Source organism: Chlorocebus sabaeus, chromosome 1 (genome assembly GCF_047675955.1).
Source record: "Chlorocebus sabaeus isolate Y175 chromosome 1, mChlSab1.0.hap1, whole genome shotgun sequence".
NCBI lineage: Eukaryota > Metazoa > Chordata > Mammalia > Primates > Cercopithecidae > Chlorocebus > Chlorocebus sabaeus.
The window spans coordinates 70,644,298-70,661,225 of record NC_132904.1 but is presented as its reverse complement, the minus strand read 5'-3'; the positions used below and the strand labels follow the sequence as shown (position 1 = coordinate 70,661,225).

General features: G+C 40.1%; 1 protein-coding gene across 5 annotated transcripts in view; it reads left to right on the top strand.

Moving 5' to 3' along the window:
• The window catches only part of C2CD3 (C2 domain containing 3 centriole elongation regulator), a 155,550-nt gene that overhangs the window by 30,937 nt on the left and 107,685 nt on the right, over nt 1–16,928 (top strand). For 4 of the 5 annotated variants that reach the window (XR_012094068.1, XM_038005475.2, XM_038005473.2 and 1 more), the window contains 4 exons: nt 2,769–2,992; nt 3,647–3,894; nt 9,379–9,511; nt 9,964–10,092. Coding sequence is in view for 4 of the 5 variants with exons in the window: in XM_038005475.2 (XP_037861403.2) it covers nt 2,769–2,992; nt 3,647–3,894; nt 9,379–9,511; nt 9,964–10,092 (734 nt within the window). In the remaining variant the exon portion in view is untranslated. The remainder of the gene's footprint in view (nt 1–2,768; nt 2,993–3,646; nt 3,895–9,378; nt 9,512–9,963; nt 10,093–16,928) is intronic. The other variant, XM_038005474.2, reaches the window with a different exon arrangement.

Genomic DNA, 16,928 nt, shown 5'->3' with positions numbered 1-16,928 from the left:
GAAGATCTGGGAGCTAAATGCAACCGGAGGGTTAGAGTAGATGGTCTCTTGGACTGCTAGGAATTGACAGAACATTCTTCTGTTTTATACCTCCAAAGTTTGACCAATACTTTTCCCTCTGCTTCTGATGTTCTACTTCCATCCCCCTCAGCGTTTTCTGCCTCATTCAGATTTAAGATTCTAAGCTCAAACATTTGTATTTCATTCCTGGAAATCATCCATGGCACTCCTTCCTCACCTTTTCCCCAGCCTCAGACCCCTTCTTAGCATTCCCGTACCACCTAGTACACTTCCTTATCTTAAAACTTACTATTTTATATTAAAATTACTTTTTTATTAATTGTTTATTTATCAGTAGAAACTCTTTCTTAGCCCACATAGTCATGTTTCATAGTTCAGGAACACAAGTCAGTGACAAACTTCTGCGTAATTTAGCCCAAAGAAATTCTTTATATTTCAAAATCACTTTGTATTCCGAAAGATACCAGTCTTCTTCATCTCCTCAAAATCTTTGATGGAATCATAATTTCTGAAGAAATCTGTGTGTGCCTTCTTTCTTGGTTTAGCCACAGCAAACAGAGAGAGATCTGCAACCCCCAGGGATACAGCGAATGTTCCAACAGCATGAAATTTCAGGCACTTGGCCATAAGGCCACATATCTAAGGTTTTGTCAAAGCACAGAAGCCGTGGTCGTTGTACTTGATAGGTATGTCACCACCGCCCTTCCTGGCCAATAGAGAAGTGGAAAAATTACTTTTTTTTTTTAACTTCCCCTACAAAATACTATGATCCTCTGAGGCAGAAGGTTGGTTTGTGGAGGAGGAGGGGGTTATTGTTTTGAGACAGAGTCTTGCTCTGTTGCCCAGGCTGTAGTACAGTGGCACAATCATAGCTCACTGCAGCCTCAATCTCTGGGGCTCGAGCAATCCTCCTGCCTCAGCCTAGCAAGTAGCTAGGACTTCAAGGTACATGCCACTATGCGCAGCTAATTTTTTTTTTTTTAATTTTTTGTAGTGACAGGGTCTCACTATATTGCCCAGGCCAGTCTCAAACTCCTGGGCTGAAGCAATCCTCCTACCCCTGCCTCCCAACGGGCTGGGATTACAGTTGTAAGTCCATGTTTTAGTCCTCTCTTTTCCTCAGGGAGGTAGCGCAGAGCCTGGAACAGAGCTGGTATCAACAATTATTTGTTTAACTGAACAAAGAAGTTAGGCCCCTGTGTTTTGATTGTAAGATGAGCGTGGCAGGTGCCTGGACTTTCTCTGACTCTTTATTCAAGGTCCAATGGTAGTACAGGCCAATGAGTTAAAGCAAACTCTGTGGCCAGTTAGCAGCTCATTGTTAAGGCCAGGAACACTACCTTTATCCTCAGTGTCTCCTTTGTTTCTAGAATACAGAGGCAGTCTTTGGCAAGTGATGAATGGTAAGGAAACACTTCCTGACATTTATATTTGAGCAACCAGAATTTTATGTGATGCTGTTACAGTGATCACTGCACAGAGTATTCGTCCTGCTGCATTGCTGTCATTTGTCTTTGTACAAAGATCTTCGTGATGAATAGACTTGAAGGACTTTATGTTATGGTTCATGAACAGAATTCTCATCAAGACCCAGGCATATTTTATTGAGTTTGTGCCTTGGCAGTTCTTCTGGATAAAATATTTCATTGACCTTCCCAGAGACATCGTAAAACATCTAACTGCAATTTTTCATTTTTGTGTTAGGGCATTCCTTATTTGACAGTCTTTGGCTGCTTAAACAATTCCTTCTGCTTTCTTTGTCATTGAAACTGAACTTTCAATATTGCTATTCTTTTCTTTTGGAGTATATCCTTCACTTTCTTCCTTAAGGTTTTGCTTTAAAACTCCATTTTACTTTTCATTCCTCCATTAGACGTTTCTCCATTGGGCTTTTCAGAGGACTAGAAAGCCTTTTCACAAAGAACTTGAACTCACAGGAAGGAAATGATAAGGAAACTTAAAGTAATTACCTTTGCATCTTAGTTGTCCTCCCTCCTCACCCCTCTTCATCTCCAGCATAGAACTAGACCTTATTTTTCCCAAGCAACCAATAATAAAAATGCAGAAAATGTTATGTCCTTCTTTTATTCATCAGACCATTAGGCATTATTAGGCATATTAGACTTGCATACTATGTATACAGGCACTCTGCTAATTAGTCGATAGAAAAATGAAGAAGATAGCCAGTGCCTTCAAGGAATGCATAATCTAATCAGGATGATGAACGAAAGGTTGCAAGTACCTTCTCTAAATCTTTGCTTAAAAAAAAAAACTTCGAATTAAGGTAATATACTTTCCTGATGGCGTTATATAATCACATTAGCTTCTCTATATGAGGAACTTAGCACAGTTCCTGGCCTGTAGTAAAAGGTTCAGTAAATGGTGATTATACTAATGGATAGATACAGAGTAAGTAGAAACATGAAGAAGGCAGTGGACATGGCATCTCTACTTAGACATAAAGAAGGAATACTGGGGAAAATTGTATGTACAAAGGCATAAAGCAATGAAATATAAGGTACATTTAGAGAACCATAGGTAAGTAATTGGTCTATTGGAACAGAGGGATGAAGGAAGGAAGCTTAGTAAGAGATGAAGCTTCTGAGGTAGGCAGGAATTTAGATAATTAATGGGGGACATTAATCTTGTAAGGAATGGGGGACATTAATTAATATTAAGCAGGGGAGTCTTAAAATTAGTTAATTAATGCTGAAGAAAATTTCTCGTATACTGTGTGTCTCTCTTAGGTCTCACTTGCTCTGGAGCCTCTGTCAGAAACTTACGACAGCTACCATCCACTTCCTACCACTGACATGACAGAAAATGTGCTTTTATCTAAGCAGGGATTCAGAGAGAATACTGAACCCAGCAGTACCCAGTTTCAGGTTCCATCAAGGCCTCGCGACATACATACCATCAAAACTGATGGAAAAGAGTTAGGAGCCAACAGCAGTAGATCAACCACTCCGAGGTAATTATCACACCTAATACCAGTCAATCTGTCAGTTAACTCCACTGTACTTGTGATTTCTGTCTTTCATTTATGGTTGAGTAAAAGATTAACAGCAGAGAGAGGCACAGTCCTCATTTAGCCGATAACTGTGAAGCCCTCGCTCTGGTCCTGGTTTGATACTAGGTGCTGGGCCTAGAAATAAGTAAGACATAATTTCTGTTTTCGAGGGCTACTCACAATCTCACAATGAAGCCACTCACAATGAAGCCAACATACAAATAAATGACAAAATAATATCCAGATGCAGGACAGATGTTCATGAGGGAAAAGAGGGAAAGGGAGCTATTCTGTGAAACAGAATGGAATAAGAATCAGGTTTTTATTTTAAGTAATTATTTATGAAGCATTTGCTTTGTGTCAGGCTCTGCTGAGCTCTTCGTTTTATTGTCTCGCTTAAGCTATGACTCCCTAACTGTAGGTAAAGCATCTGTTACTTCTATAATTTGGGAGATGAAAAAGAGATTTACAAAGTTGCATTGCAAATAAATCACCCCTTTTGAGGTCCAAACTACCTTGCCAAAACCACTGGTCTACTTTCTGTCTCTGACAAAATAGAATGTTACCATAATAGATTATATATTGCTGATGCTCTCCTTTTTTAAAAAAAAACAGGGGAAAAGACCATGTATACTTTGCAGAGAACCCTGATACAATAAAGGATTCTTCCTTTGGACTACAGCACCATCTTAATTCAGGACAGAGTTTAGAGTCTGTAACTCTGAAAGGCAGAGCTCCACGGAAGCAGATGTCCCTTCTGAACAGTTCTGAATTCCAGCCTCAAATTAGAGCAGTTGCCAAGAGTCACAGTGACTCATGCATTCTTTCTTCAAACAACCCCCCTACCAAGGATCTTCTTTCAGGTATGTATTTATTTGTGAACTGAGTCAGACTAAACTGCGTTTATTGGGATTGCTCTACTTGTTAGCCAGCCTACAAAGAGAACCAAGACTCTCGTTTGAACTAAGTCAAATAAAAACAGGCAGTCTTGCTAGAGTCCAGCATCTTGCACCATTTAAAGACAGCCGTATTAAACCACCAGGGTATTTTTAAATAATTACTCGGTGCATAAAATTGCAGGTTTGGGAAAGGAATCATTTAAAAGGAATTGGATATGAAGGGAAAACCTTTATCATAGAAAAGGGTTCGTCCTTATTTTGTCCAAAATAATTCAAGGCAAGTAAGGTTTTTGTCTCATCATCAGCATTTATTTATCCCACTGTATGGAGACTAGTACCAAATCCATTTCACATTCTGAAAACTCTTAGTCTTAGTGAGAACATTCAGTATACAACTGCTAATCTTCATCCTGGGAATTAAATAATGACTTGTGGCCAAATAGAAGAAGAAAGGAGACAGTTTACCCTTATAAGGGCTTAGACAGAAATAAAAAAGCAAACAGGAACAGAATTAGATTACCTCATGTTAAGGAGTGGTATAATAGAAGCAATTGACTTAACATTACACTGTAATGTTCAACCATGTATCTCTTTGACCTCAGGATCATAACAGGAATTTGTCTACATCCCTACAAGTAAAATTTCCAAAATTAAAGTATCTGTAGCATCAGAACTATTTGGTTACATAATTAAGCACATTTTGTAAAAGAACAAAAACATTTTGTTTATATTTTTTCAACTGAAATGTCTTAGATTCCCTACTCTAAAAAATATACAGGCCGGGCGCGTTGGCTCACGCCTATAATCCCAACACTTTGGGAGGCTGAGGCGGGCAGATCACTTGAAGTCAGGAGTTCGAAACTAGCCTGGCCAACATGGTGAAACCCTGTCTCTACTAAAAATACAAAACTTAGCCGGGTGTGATAATAGGCGCCTATAGTCCCAGCTACTCGAGAGGCTGAGGCGGGAAAATCGCTTGAACCCAGGAGGCAGAGGTTCTTGTGACCCACAGTCACACCACTGCACTCCAGCCTGGGCAACAGAGCGAGACTCTGTCTCAAAAAAAAAAAAAAAAAGAAAAAATATATATATTTTAAAATATATATATATATATGTATACTCCAAGATTATAAACTATTAATTTTAGTATTTAATGCAAAGACTGCGTTAACAAGAAGGAAAATGAACCCACTGTACTCAGCACTTGTCAGCTCATTTGTGTAGACCCGGGCACCAGACTTTAAGAAAGATATTTGTTGACTCAATAAGCAGTTATCTATTCAGCACTACCAGATGACTGGTGCTCTTCTAGGCATCAGGGCTACAGTAGTTAAAAAGAAAAAAGATATAAACTCCCGCTGTATGGGTTTTATATTGATTGGAAGACAAATGATAGACTAAATAAAAATAACCATGTGTTACTTGGTGATCATGGCAATGGCGATACATCAAGCCAGGAAGGTGAGAGAAGGGGATGTTAGTTTTACATAGGTTGGCAAAGGAAGACCTCATTAACAAGATAACATTAAGCTACTCAGGAGGCTGAGGTAAAAGGATCATTTGAGCCCAGGAGTTCAAGTCCAGCCTGGACAATGTAGCAAGATCTCATCTCTAAAAAAAAAAAAAAAAGCAAAGAGAAAAAAGAAGGTAACATTAAAGATCTAAAGGAAAGGAGATGTGTTCCTTCTTTTTTTTTTTTTAACTTTTATTTTTTATTTTTTTTATTATACTTTAAGTTCCAGGGTACATGTGCAGAATGTGCAGTTTTGTTACACCCATCAACCCATCACCTACGTTAGGTATTTCTCCTAATACTATCTCTCCCATAGCCCCCCACCCCCTGACAGGCCCTGGTGTATGATGTTCCCCTCCCTGTGTCCATGTGTTCTGGAAAGGAGATGTGTTCCTTCTAAGGAGAGTAACCAGACTGGTAAAAGGACCAGCAAGAGATAGCCTGGAGAAAACAGCTGCCACTTACTGAGCACTAATTATGCACTAGCTACTATGCCAAGTGTTTTATATACATAATCTTATGAAAGTCATGTGAGGTAGGTATTATCCCCATTTTAAAATGAAGACACAAGCTCAGACTTAGGAAGTTCCTGTGCTATCAAAGGGGGCAGCTCTCATTTATTATTGTCTCAGACTTTAAGGCAAAGTCCTATGCTTCATCTTACTCTAGTTTCATTGTTTACCTAGGCCTGTTTTGTTTTGTTTTGCTTTTGCTTTTTAAATCAAGACTCTGCTGGCCAGCTGTTCAAGCCAAGCAGAATATGCCGTGCACAACCCATGGGCTGTCAATGTGCAATCTCTTCCATAAGAGTTACTAGGATCTGTGGGTTTAAAGATAAAACAAGATAGATTTTGACTCAGTCTGAGTTAGTAGTCTGACTTGTGCACAAATGAGAGAGGGACCACATCTCTGTAAATGGTCAGGTGTGGGCTAGATAACCTTCTGATGTGACTTTTACAGATGGGGTTAAATTATCAGGTACATAGCTGGATAAGATCTTTTTTATTTTTCAATTTTATTTTAGATTCAGAGGGTATATATGCAGGTTTGTTACCTGGTTATATTGCATGGCGCCAAGAATTGGGGTATGAATGATCCTGTCACCCAGGTACTGAGCATAGCATCCAATAGTTTTTCAGCCCTTGCCCCGTCTTCCCTCCCCCTCTAGTGGTCTCCAGTTTCTATTGTTGCCATTTTTTTATCCCTGAGTACCCAGTTTTTAGCTCCCATTCATAAGTGAGAGCATACAGCCTTGAGTTTCCTGTTCCCGGTATAATTCCCCTGGGAAAGTGGACTCCGGTTGCACTGTTTAAGATCTTCAAAAGTCCTTTCCAACCACAAGATTAAGTGGGCCACTTTAGTAAGCATAGAACTGAGGTCGTGGGAGGGACACAACAAATACATCAACCTAATGATTTTTCTGGTCTTTGATGTGCTAATACACTACCAGAAACGAGGGGACAAGGCTGTATCAGTCAACCAGCTATTATTTATGAAACACTAACTACACAGCAGGATACTGTCCTCCTCCGTTTTCAAAATAGCAATGATACATTAGATTCTTCTCCTACTTCACGTCTCTGACTATCATACATATCCTTTAACCAGCCAGAGAAAAATCTACTTTAAAAGGTTAATATGATTAGGTTCTGCCTACCAAGATAATCTTCCTGTCTTAAGGTAAACATTGATTATATCTGCAAGTCCGGGCAAGCCAGCTCATGCCTATAATCCCAGCACTTTGGGAGGTTGTGGTGAGAGGATCACTTGGGCCTGGGAGGTCGAGGCTCCAGTGAGTCGTGATCATGCTACTGCGCTCCAGCCTGGGTAACAGAGGGAGACCTTGTCTCAAAAAAAAAAAAAAAAATTGTTTTAAATACTTACATCTGCAAAATCCTTTCACAGTAATACCTAGACAAGTGTTTGAATTACTAGGACAAGGTATGAGTATATGAGGCACTGGGGACCTTGGGGTAGCCATCTTACAATTCTGTCTATCATAGTGAGTGGTCTTTATTTTTTAGTTTAGTTGTCTTGCCACATCATACATTGAACATATGATATTTAAGATTTTTGATTTTTTTTAAGTTTTTAAGGTATATTTTGACTTCTTTACAGTAACAAATATTAGTTGTTTTGATGTTTATGGACTTTGGGAGGCAAGGGCAGGAGGATAGCTTGAGGCCAAGAGTTCAAGACCAGCCTGGGCAACATAGCAAGATACCATCTGTACAAAATATTAAAAACAAGCCAGGCATAGTGGTATGCACCTATAGTCCTAGCTACTTGGGAGGCTGAGGTGGGAGGATTGCTTGAGCCTGGAAGTTCGAGGCTTTAGTGAACTATGATTGTACCACTGCATTTCAGCTAGGGCAACAGAGCAAGACCCTATCTCTAAAAATATGTAAATAATGAATAAGACTATGGATATTTTTGACTTGTTTTTTTTCTTGGCCTAACCATCATATTTTATTTTTAGAAATTATAAAATTAGACTAGGAGTTAGGCACTTTCTAAGTGCCTGTGGAACCTCAAGAAAATAATAAGACCTCCTGTATCTGTTGGAATAATACTATTGGGCCTGAGCTTTTTTACTGTTATTTGTTTTTATTTAGAAACAGAGTCTCACTATGTTGCCCAGGCTGGAACACTGTGACTATTGATAGGTGTGATCATAGCACACTATCCCCTCAAACTCGTGGACTCAAGCCGTCTTCCTGACTCAAGCAATCCTCCTGCCTCAGCTTCCCAAGTCACTGGGACCATGGGCACATGCTGCCCTGCCCGGCTAGCACTCAGCTTTTAAAAAGAAACCTAAGAACTAAGTAGGGTCATAGATAGTATAGCAGTTAAAAGCATAGGATGTGGAATCATGTGGTTATAGACGTATTATGTGTGCAACTTGGCCAAGTTACCTACTCTCTGCCTCAATTTTTTTTTCTTTTTTTATATTTTAAGTTCTAGGGTACATGTGCACAACGTGCAGGTTTGTTACATATGTATACATGTGCCATGTTGGTGTGCTACACCCATTAACTCGTCATTTACATTAGGTATATCTCCTAATGCTATCCCTCCCCCCTCCCCCCACCCCACGACAGGCCCCGGTGTGTGATGTTCCCCTTCCTGTGTCCAAGTGTTCTCATTGTTCAGTTCCCACCTATGAGTGAGAACATGCGGTGTTTGGTTTTTGGTCCTTGCGATAGTTTGCTGAGAATGATGGTTTCCAGCTTCATCCATGTCCCTACAAAAGACATGAACTCATCCTTTTTTATGTCTGCCTCAGTTTTTTATCTGGAAAACAAAAGAAGTCGTAGTACATATCTCAGAGGACTATTGGGAGGATTAAATGAGTAATACATGTTAAAATATTTAGAATAGTGCCTCGCATGTGGTAAACATTCAATAAATGTTTTCTCTCATTTCTGGTGCTGTTATTGTTGTGGGACTCCTTAAGGAATGGGGTAAATTTTACCTATCAGAAAGTTTGAAAACTCAGGTTTTATTCTGACTTTTCCATTAACCTGCTGTTTGAGTCGTGGAAGCTTTTTAGCACTCTTTTCTTCATCCATAGAAGTATAAATTTGGTATCTGGATACAAAAAATATATAAACATTACTAACCTTATTAGGTACAAACACCAGTCGGAAGAGTCAGTGCATGGATATAACAACCCCACAAGAGGTCAGTCTCCGGAATGGAGACTTCATTCATTGTTATAATGCCAGCGTCTAAAACAGTGCACAGTAGAAGCTCAGTAAACATCTCTTTTGAGTAAATGTCCTCAAGGAATTCTCAAGCTAATGGGGAAGGCAGATGAGTAAACTATTACAGTACACACTGGTGAGTCCCGTGATAAAAGGAAATGCCCTGAATATTCCAAATGTTTCTGCTGCATTTTGGGTTTCTCTGTTTTCTACATTTACCCTCTTCAGCTCTGTTAGAACAAGGCAATAAACTGCGTAATGCCATGGTGATTTCTGCAATGAAATCAAGCCCAGAGACCAGCGTGGTGTTGGACCAAGTTCATCCTCCTATTAATGAAGATTCTCTTAGAGCATCAACACAGTAAGTTACAGGATAGACAGAACCCTAACAGTTCATTTCTTAATAGTTGTTAACCTGTGGTTTTTGTCAAGTTATGGACTGGATAATCTTGGAAACGCTTATCAAATAATTCCTAATGTGGTGGGAAAGAAGCCTACACTAGGAGTTAAGATACTGAAGATCTTATCCTAGCACTGGCACTTGCAGCGTATGTAAATGGGTGAATTCTTTACTCTCTCTGAACTGGTATCCTTGGATGTAAAATGGGGATCTTCTCTCCTTACCTCACAGAAATGAGATGGGATTCTACTGTAGGAAAGAGCTTTGCAAAGTGTAAAGTTTTATTTAAGGCAGTTAAGTCTAAAGTACATTAAATTTTCTGAATCAGACCAGCTGCATGTACGAAGTGATTATGATTTAGATTTTTTCCATCTGTTAGCCACTCAGTGAGAAAGTATTTTTCCACACCTTAGAATCAGAGCCTTTTCTAGGAATCAGTTTAAAGACCACATTGAAGATCACCTCCTCCCTTCAACTGAGAATACATTTTGGAGACATGACACAAAAGCTGATACCAGAGCTATACAGCTGCTATTAGGCAGGTAAGCACTATTAACTGGCTTTCTTCCTTTGAAACTTTTCCTCCAATTCATAGTATACAATGTTATCGGATTTATCTTCCTAAAGTAACATGTCCTTAGACTAACCAAACCCTTCCCTGTTGCTTAAATGATCACTCATTGCCTACTAAATAAAACTCCAAACTTTAGCCCTTTACTTTTGGCTTCACTTACAGAATGATCCCATTCTACCTTACCATTCTTATCTCCCAACTCTTTCCCCAACACCAGTGTTAACATGGTATGATGAAAAGGCATGGATTTTAAACAGATACAAGTGGAAATTTGACGTTCATCTCTAATTAGCTTTGTGGCCTTAAGCAGGTATCTCTGAACTTCAGAGGCATTGGTAAAATTGGAATTGTACCTAACCTTGCAAAATTGTTGTAAGTATTAAAAATGATGTACATAAAAGAGTAACACAATGCTTGACACATAATATTTTGAGGGGTTTTTTTGGGGGTTTTTTTGGTTGTTGTTGTTGTTGAGACAGAGTCTCGCTGTGTCGCCCAGGCTGGAGCGCAGTGGCCAGATCTCAGCTCACTGCAAGCTCCGCCTCCCGGGTTTACGCCATTCTCCTGCCTCAGCCTCCCGAGTAGCTGGGACTACAGGCGCCCGCCACCTCACCCAGCTAGTTTTTTGTATGTTTTAGTAGAGACGGGGTTTCACCGTGTTCGTCAGGATGGTCTCGATCTCCTGACCTCGTGATCCGCCCGTCTCGGCCTCCCAAAGTGCTGGGATTACAGGCTTGAGCTACCGCGCCCAGCCTGTTTTTTGGTTTTTTTGAAACGGAGTCTCACTCTGTCACCCAGGTTGGAGTGCCGTGGCACAATCTTGGCTCACTGCAACCTCCGCCTCCTGGGTTCAAGCGATTATCCTGCCTCTGCCTCCCAAGTAGCTGGTACTACAGAGATGCACCACCACACTTGACTAATTTTTGTATTTTTAGTAGAGATAGGGTTTCAGCATGTTGTCCAGGCTGGTCTCGAACTCTTGACCTCAAGTGATCTGCTCGCTTCAGCCTTCCAAAGTGCTGGGATTACAGGCATGAACCACAGTGCCTGGCCAACACATAGTATTTTTACTGTTGGTAGCTGTTTCTGTTAACATTATGAATAACATGTGCCCTCCAACAAGACTCATCTATTTATTGTCTCTTATATAAAAGATACTGTCTACATTCATGTCTTGGAAAGTTAATAGGGCATAGTGGTTAAAAGCAGTATGTGCCGAAGTTTTAAAGGTTATGGGAGAGCATGTGTTTCAAAGGCTCCAAAAGCTCACACCTACAATCCCCACACTTTGGGAGGCTAAGGCTGGCAGATCACCTGAGTTTGGGAGTTCGAGACCAGCCTGGCCAACAGGGTGAAACCCTGTTTCTACTAAAAGTACAAAAATGAGCCAGGCATGGTGGTGCAGCTACTCAGGAGGCTGAGGCAGGAGAACTGCTTGAACCCTGGAGGTGGAGGTTGCAATGAGCTGAGATCATGCTACCGCACTCCAGCCTGGATGATAGAAGGAGTGAGACTCCATCTCAAAAAAAAAAACAAAATAAAAAACCTCCAATTAGTTTGACTTGAAGTTTAGACTTCTATTTCAGGGAAGTGACAACACTACATACTCATCGTATGCTAATGGTAGGAATGAGTAGAGTGAGTAGAGGTATAATGGAAAAGGTAAGTGGAAGCCAGACTTTGATTATTCTGTTAATGAATCTGGACCTTAAAAATTGTGTAAACATCAAAATGTTTTGAGCAGAAGATCACTGTCACAACAGTACGGAAAAGCATTGGATAGAAGAGATGGGAAATCATGTGGGGGTTTTTTTCTCCCTGGCAGAAGGGGAGAGGTAAGACATTAAAGGTTGAAATGACAGAATTTGATTACTTATTAGTTGTAGAAAGAGGGCAAAGAGTAAAACATGATCCCTAGGGTTTTTGCCCTAGTGACTTCATGGATCGTAATGATTGCAATTATTGAAAATCCTTAAGCAGGCATAAGGCCAAGTTCAAGTTTGAGCATGTAAATCTGTTAAACTTGAGTTGTAGGCACTTGGATATATAGAGCTGAATCCCAAGAGAGAGGACTAGCCCAAAGATAAAAATTGGAGATTTGTTAGCTACTCTGTAATAACCGAAAGTTTTGGAGTGGACAAGATCACCCAGAGAGAGTATGGTGGAATGAAAGTAAGAATAAAAGTTAAAACTTTTATCCCCATTCTTTGCCAGGCATGGTGGCTCACACCTGTACACCCAGCATTTTGGGTGTCTGAGGCAGGCAAATTGCTTGAGCCCAGGAGGTCAAGACCAGCCTGGGTAACATAGGGAAACCCTGTCTCCACAAAAAAATGCAAAATTGCTTGGCGTGGTGGTACACGCCTGTAGTCCCAGCTACTGGGGAGGCTCAGGTGGGAGAATTGCTTGAGCCCAGGAGGCAGAGGTTACAGTGAGCCCAGATCATGCCACTGCACTCCAGCCTGGGCAACAGAACAAGACCCTGCCTCAAAATAAAATAAACCTCAACAAAATGATAATGAAAGAGTAGAAAAGGCATAAACTCACAAGAACCAAAAGGGGAGGTGACAGCAAAAGAAAGATGTCAATAAAATTTTGGAAGCTAGAAAACAGGTGAACAAAGGTAACTGACCTAGCAAAATAGAGAAGTCTGTATGTTTGAGGTTAGAGGACCAACAGTTTGATTGCAGTAGCCCAAAAAGACTACTGCAGGAATTAGAAACACCAAAGCAATATCTGAGTTTGAGGCTAAAAATGAGGACTGGTTAAGAAAAAAATAAATAGGAGCGATTAGATCCTTCTTTCCCCTCTCCAAGATCTGGACAGACAGTATAGAATAGAGATTAATTGAAAGAGAACCTCAAACCAGATTGCCTGTATTTGAACCTGAACTCTGCCACTCACTAGTTGTAAAACATTATGTAAGTTATTTAACCACCTTCTACTACAGTTTCCTCACCTATAAAAAGGATATAACCTACTTCAGTGATATGTAGTGTGGACTCAGTGAATTAATTCCTGTAAACATCTTACAGAATGACCTCTCAATAAATGTTAGATATTATTATTATAATACCATCTCCCATCCCCAGAGCCAGAAGACTGACATTACCCTGCCCAGTGAAAGACTAGCAGTTTAATTTATAGAGGTTACAAACTGATCCTTAGATGCAAGGCTGTCAAGCAAACTGAGGGTAGTGGTGAGGACCATACCAAGGAAATGGAGACTAAATTAAAGTCTGCATATGGAATGATGAACACCGCTCCTACCTCTGATCCCCGTTACCTCTTGACTCCTAGAACACTGACAGCCACATCACCTCCCAAGTAGGAGATTGAGATTTTGCTGAGAAACCGTCTAGCTCAAGAGAAAAGAAGTACAGATACCAACCATTAGAGATTACTCAACAAAATAGTCTAGCTCTGCCCAATTATTTTATAATGAAACCAACCAGTCAACAAGTTTTCTCCCACTTCCAACTGGAATATGACACTTCCAGTCAGCATTTCAGTGCCTGACTTTTAATATGAACAGATAGCCACAATTTGTAGATGTTTGAGGAATGCTTCAACATGTAAACAGAGAACAATATTTAATGCAAAATTTGGAAGAGAAAGATGAGGAAAAATCCCAGAAAGTTCAACAAAAAGAATGGAGTTGGAAAATCGGGAAAAAAATATAAAATTGAGGATATTTTAAGAAGGTTCAATGTCCAAATTATGGGAATTCTAAAAAGAAGATGAAAGAAAAAAGGAGAGAAAGGAATTATAAAAGTAAATTTCCCTGAAATGAAGCACATGAGCTTTCATGTTGATATTTGAACCAAGATATCTCTCCCTATCCCTCCGAACTCACAGAAATAGAAACACCACTCCAGGCTAGGGCAGGCAAGACTTTAGGGCCCCCTCTTCCCTTAGTTACTAGTTGGTGGACTGTGTTTCCAGGGAGGGGTAGATTCAAATTATTAATACTAGCATTAGAAATTAAACCAGGGACATTAATACCAACTGTATACAAATAAAACAGATGGTAAAGAAATACCATGAACAATTGTATGACAATAAAGTCGACGACTTAGATGAAATGGACAGGTTCCTAAACTATCTCAAGAAGAAGTAGACAACATGGACTGGGTGCGGTGGCTCACGCCTGTAATCCCAGCACTTTGGGAGGCTAAAGCGGTCGGATCACGAGGAGACCGAGACCATACTGGCTAACACGGTGGAACCCCATCTCTACTAAAAATGCAAAAAATTAGCCGGGCATGGTGGCAGGCACCTGTAGTCCCAGCTACTTGGGAGGCTGAGGCAGGAGAATGGCATGAACCCAGGAGGCAGAGCTTGCAGTGAGCCGAGATGGCGTCACTGCACTCCAGCCTGGGCAACAGAGCAAGACTCCATCTCCAAAAAAAGAAAAAAAGAAGAAATAGACAATATGAAGAGACCTCTAACAAAGCAATTAATAATTGAAATAGTAAAAATTAACTAAAGAGATTGAATTCTTAACTTTGAAACTACCCACAAAGAAAAGCCCAGGTCCAGACAGCTTCACTGCTGAATTCTGCCAAAGAAGAGTTGATACCAATTCTTCACAAACCTTTCTAAAAAATTAGAATAGTAGAGAACACTCCTCAACTCATGAGGCAAGCATTACTCTGACGCAAATCCAGACAGGAGCATCACAAAAGAAAACTACAGATCAATATGAATGTGACACAAAAATCTTCCAGAAAATGCTTGCAAACGGAACCCAGCAACATATAAAAATAATTTTATACCATGACCAAGCAGGATTTATTCCAGGAATGAGAGCTAGTTTGACATCTGAAAATAAATATATGTGATCCACCATTATCTATATCTGTATCGAGAGAGAGAGAAACAGATAGTTTTTTTTTTTTTTTTTTTTTTTTTTTTTTTTTTTTTTGAGACAGAGTCTCACTCTATCACCCAGGCTAGAGTGCAATGGCTTGATCTCAGCTTACTGCAACCTCTGCCTCCCGGGTTCAAGCAATCCTCCTGCCTTAGCCTCCCAACTAGCTGGGATTACAGGTGTGTGCCACCACACCTGGCTAATTTTTGTATTTTTAGTAGAGATGGGGTTTCACCATGTTGGCCAGGCTGGTCTCAAACTCGTCACTTCAGGTGATCTGCCCACCTCAGCCTCCCAAAGCACTGGGATTACAGGCGTGAGCCACCGCACCCGGCCTCATCATATCAATAGAATAAGAAACAAAAACCACATGATTATCTCAAAAGATGCAGAAAAACAGCCAGTCATGGTGGCACGTGCTTGTAGTCCCAGCTACTTGGGAGGCTGAGGCAGGAGAATCCCTTGAGCAACAGTGAGCTGTGATTACTACACTCCAGTCTGGGTGACAGAGTGAGATCTTGTCTCAAAAAAATAAAAAATAAAATAAAAACTGTAAAACATTGTTGAAATAAAGAAGATTTAAATATATGGAAAAAATCCTATGTTTATGTTTCAACACAATATCAGAATCCCAGCTGACTTCTTTGTGGAAATTGACAAGCTGTTTCTCAAATTCATAGGAAATTGCAGGGGACCCAGAACAGCCAAAACAATCTTGAAAAAAAAAAAAGTAGGACTCACACTTTCCAATTTTAAAGCTTGCTACAGAGCAACAGAATCAAGTCAGTGTGATACTGGCATAAGGATAGACGTATAAATCCATGGAATAGAATTGATAGTTTAGAAATAAACCCATCTATCTGTGGTCAACTAATATGAGTTAGACAAGGCTGTGAAGACCAATCAATGGGGGAACAAATAGTCTTTTCAACAAATGGTGCTGGAACAACTGGATGTCCCCATGCAGAAAAAATGAAGTTGGGACCAGGCACAGTGGCTTATGCGTGTAATCCCAACATTTTGGGAGGCTGAGGCAGTTGGATCACTTGAGGCCAGGAGTTTGAGACCAGCCTGGGCTACATGGTGAAACCCCCGTCTCTACAAAAAATAAAAGTAAAAAAGATTAGCTAGGTATGGTGGCACATGACTATAGTCCTAGCTGTTCAGGAGACTGAGGCAGAAGGATTACTTGAGCCCAGGAGTTCAAGGATACAATGAGCTAGGATTACACCACCGCATTCCAGTTTCAGTGACAAAGCAAGACCTGTATCTAAAAAAAAAAAAAAAAAAAAAAAATGAAGTTGGACCCTTATCTCACACAGTATACAAAAATTAACTCAAAATGGATAAAACAGCTAAACGAAAGAGCTAAAACTATAAAACTCTTAGAGAAAACATAGAGGTAAATCTGTGACCTTGGATTTGGGAAAAGATTCTTAGATATGACACCAAAAGCACAAACAACAAAAGAAAAGATACATAAATTGGATTCCATCAAAATTGAAAACTTATGTGCTTCAAAGGACACTATTAAAGTGAGAAGACACCACAGAATGGGAAAAAAAATGGCAAACCTTACATCTGATACAGGACTTATATCTAGAACATATAAATAACTTACATGACTTAATAATTAAGGAACAAATAATCCAATTAGAAATATCGGCAATGGATCTGAATAAACATTTCTCAAAAAAAATATATTAAGATAACTAACATGGCCGGGCGTGCTGACTCAGGCCTGTAGTCCCAGCACTTTGGGAGGCCAAGGCAGGCGGATCACGAGGTCAGGAGTTCGAGACCAGTCTGACCAACATGGTGAAACCCCATCTCTGCTAAAAATACAAACAAATTAACTGGGCGTGGTGGTGTGCGCCTGTAATCCCAGCTACTCAGGAGGCTGAGGCAGGAGAATCGCTTGAACCTGGGAG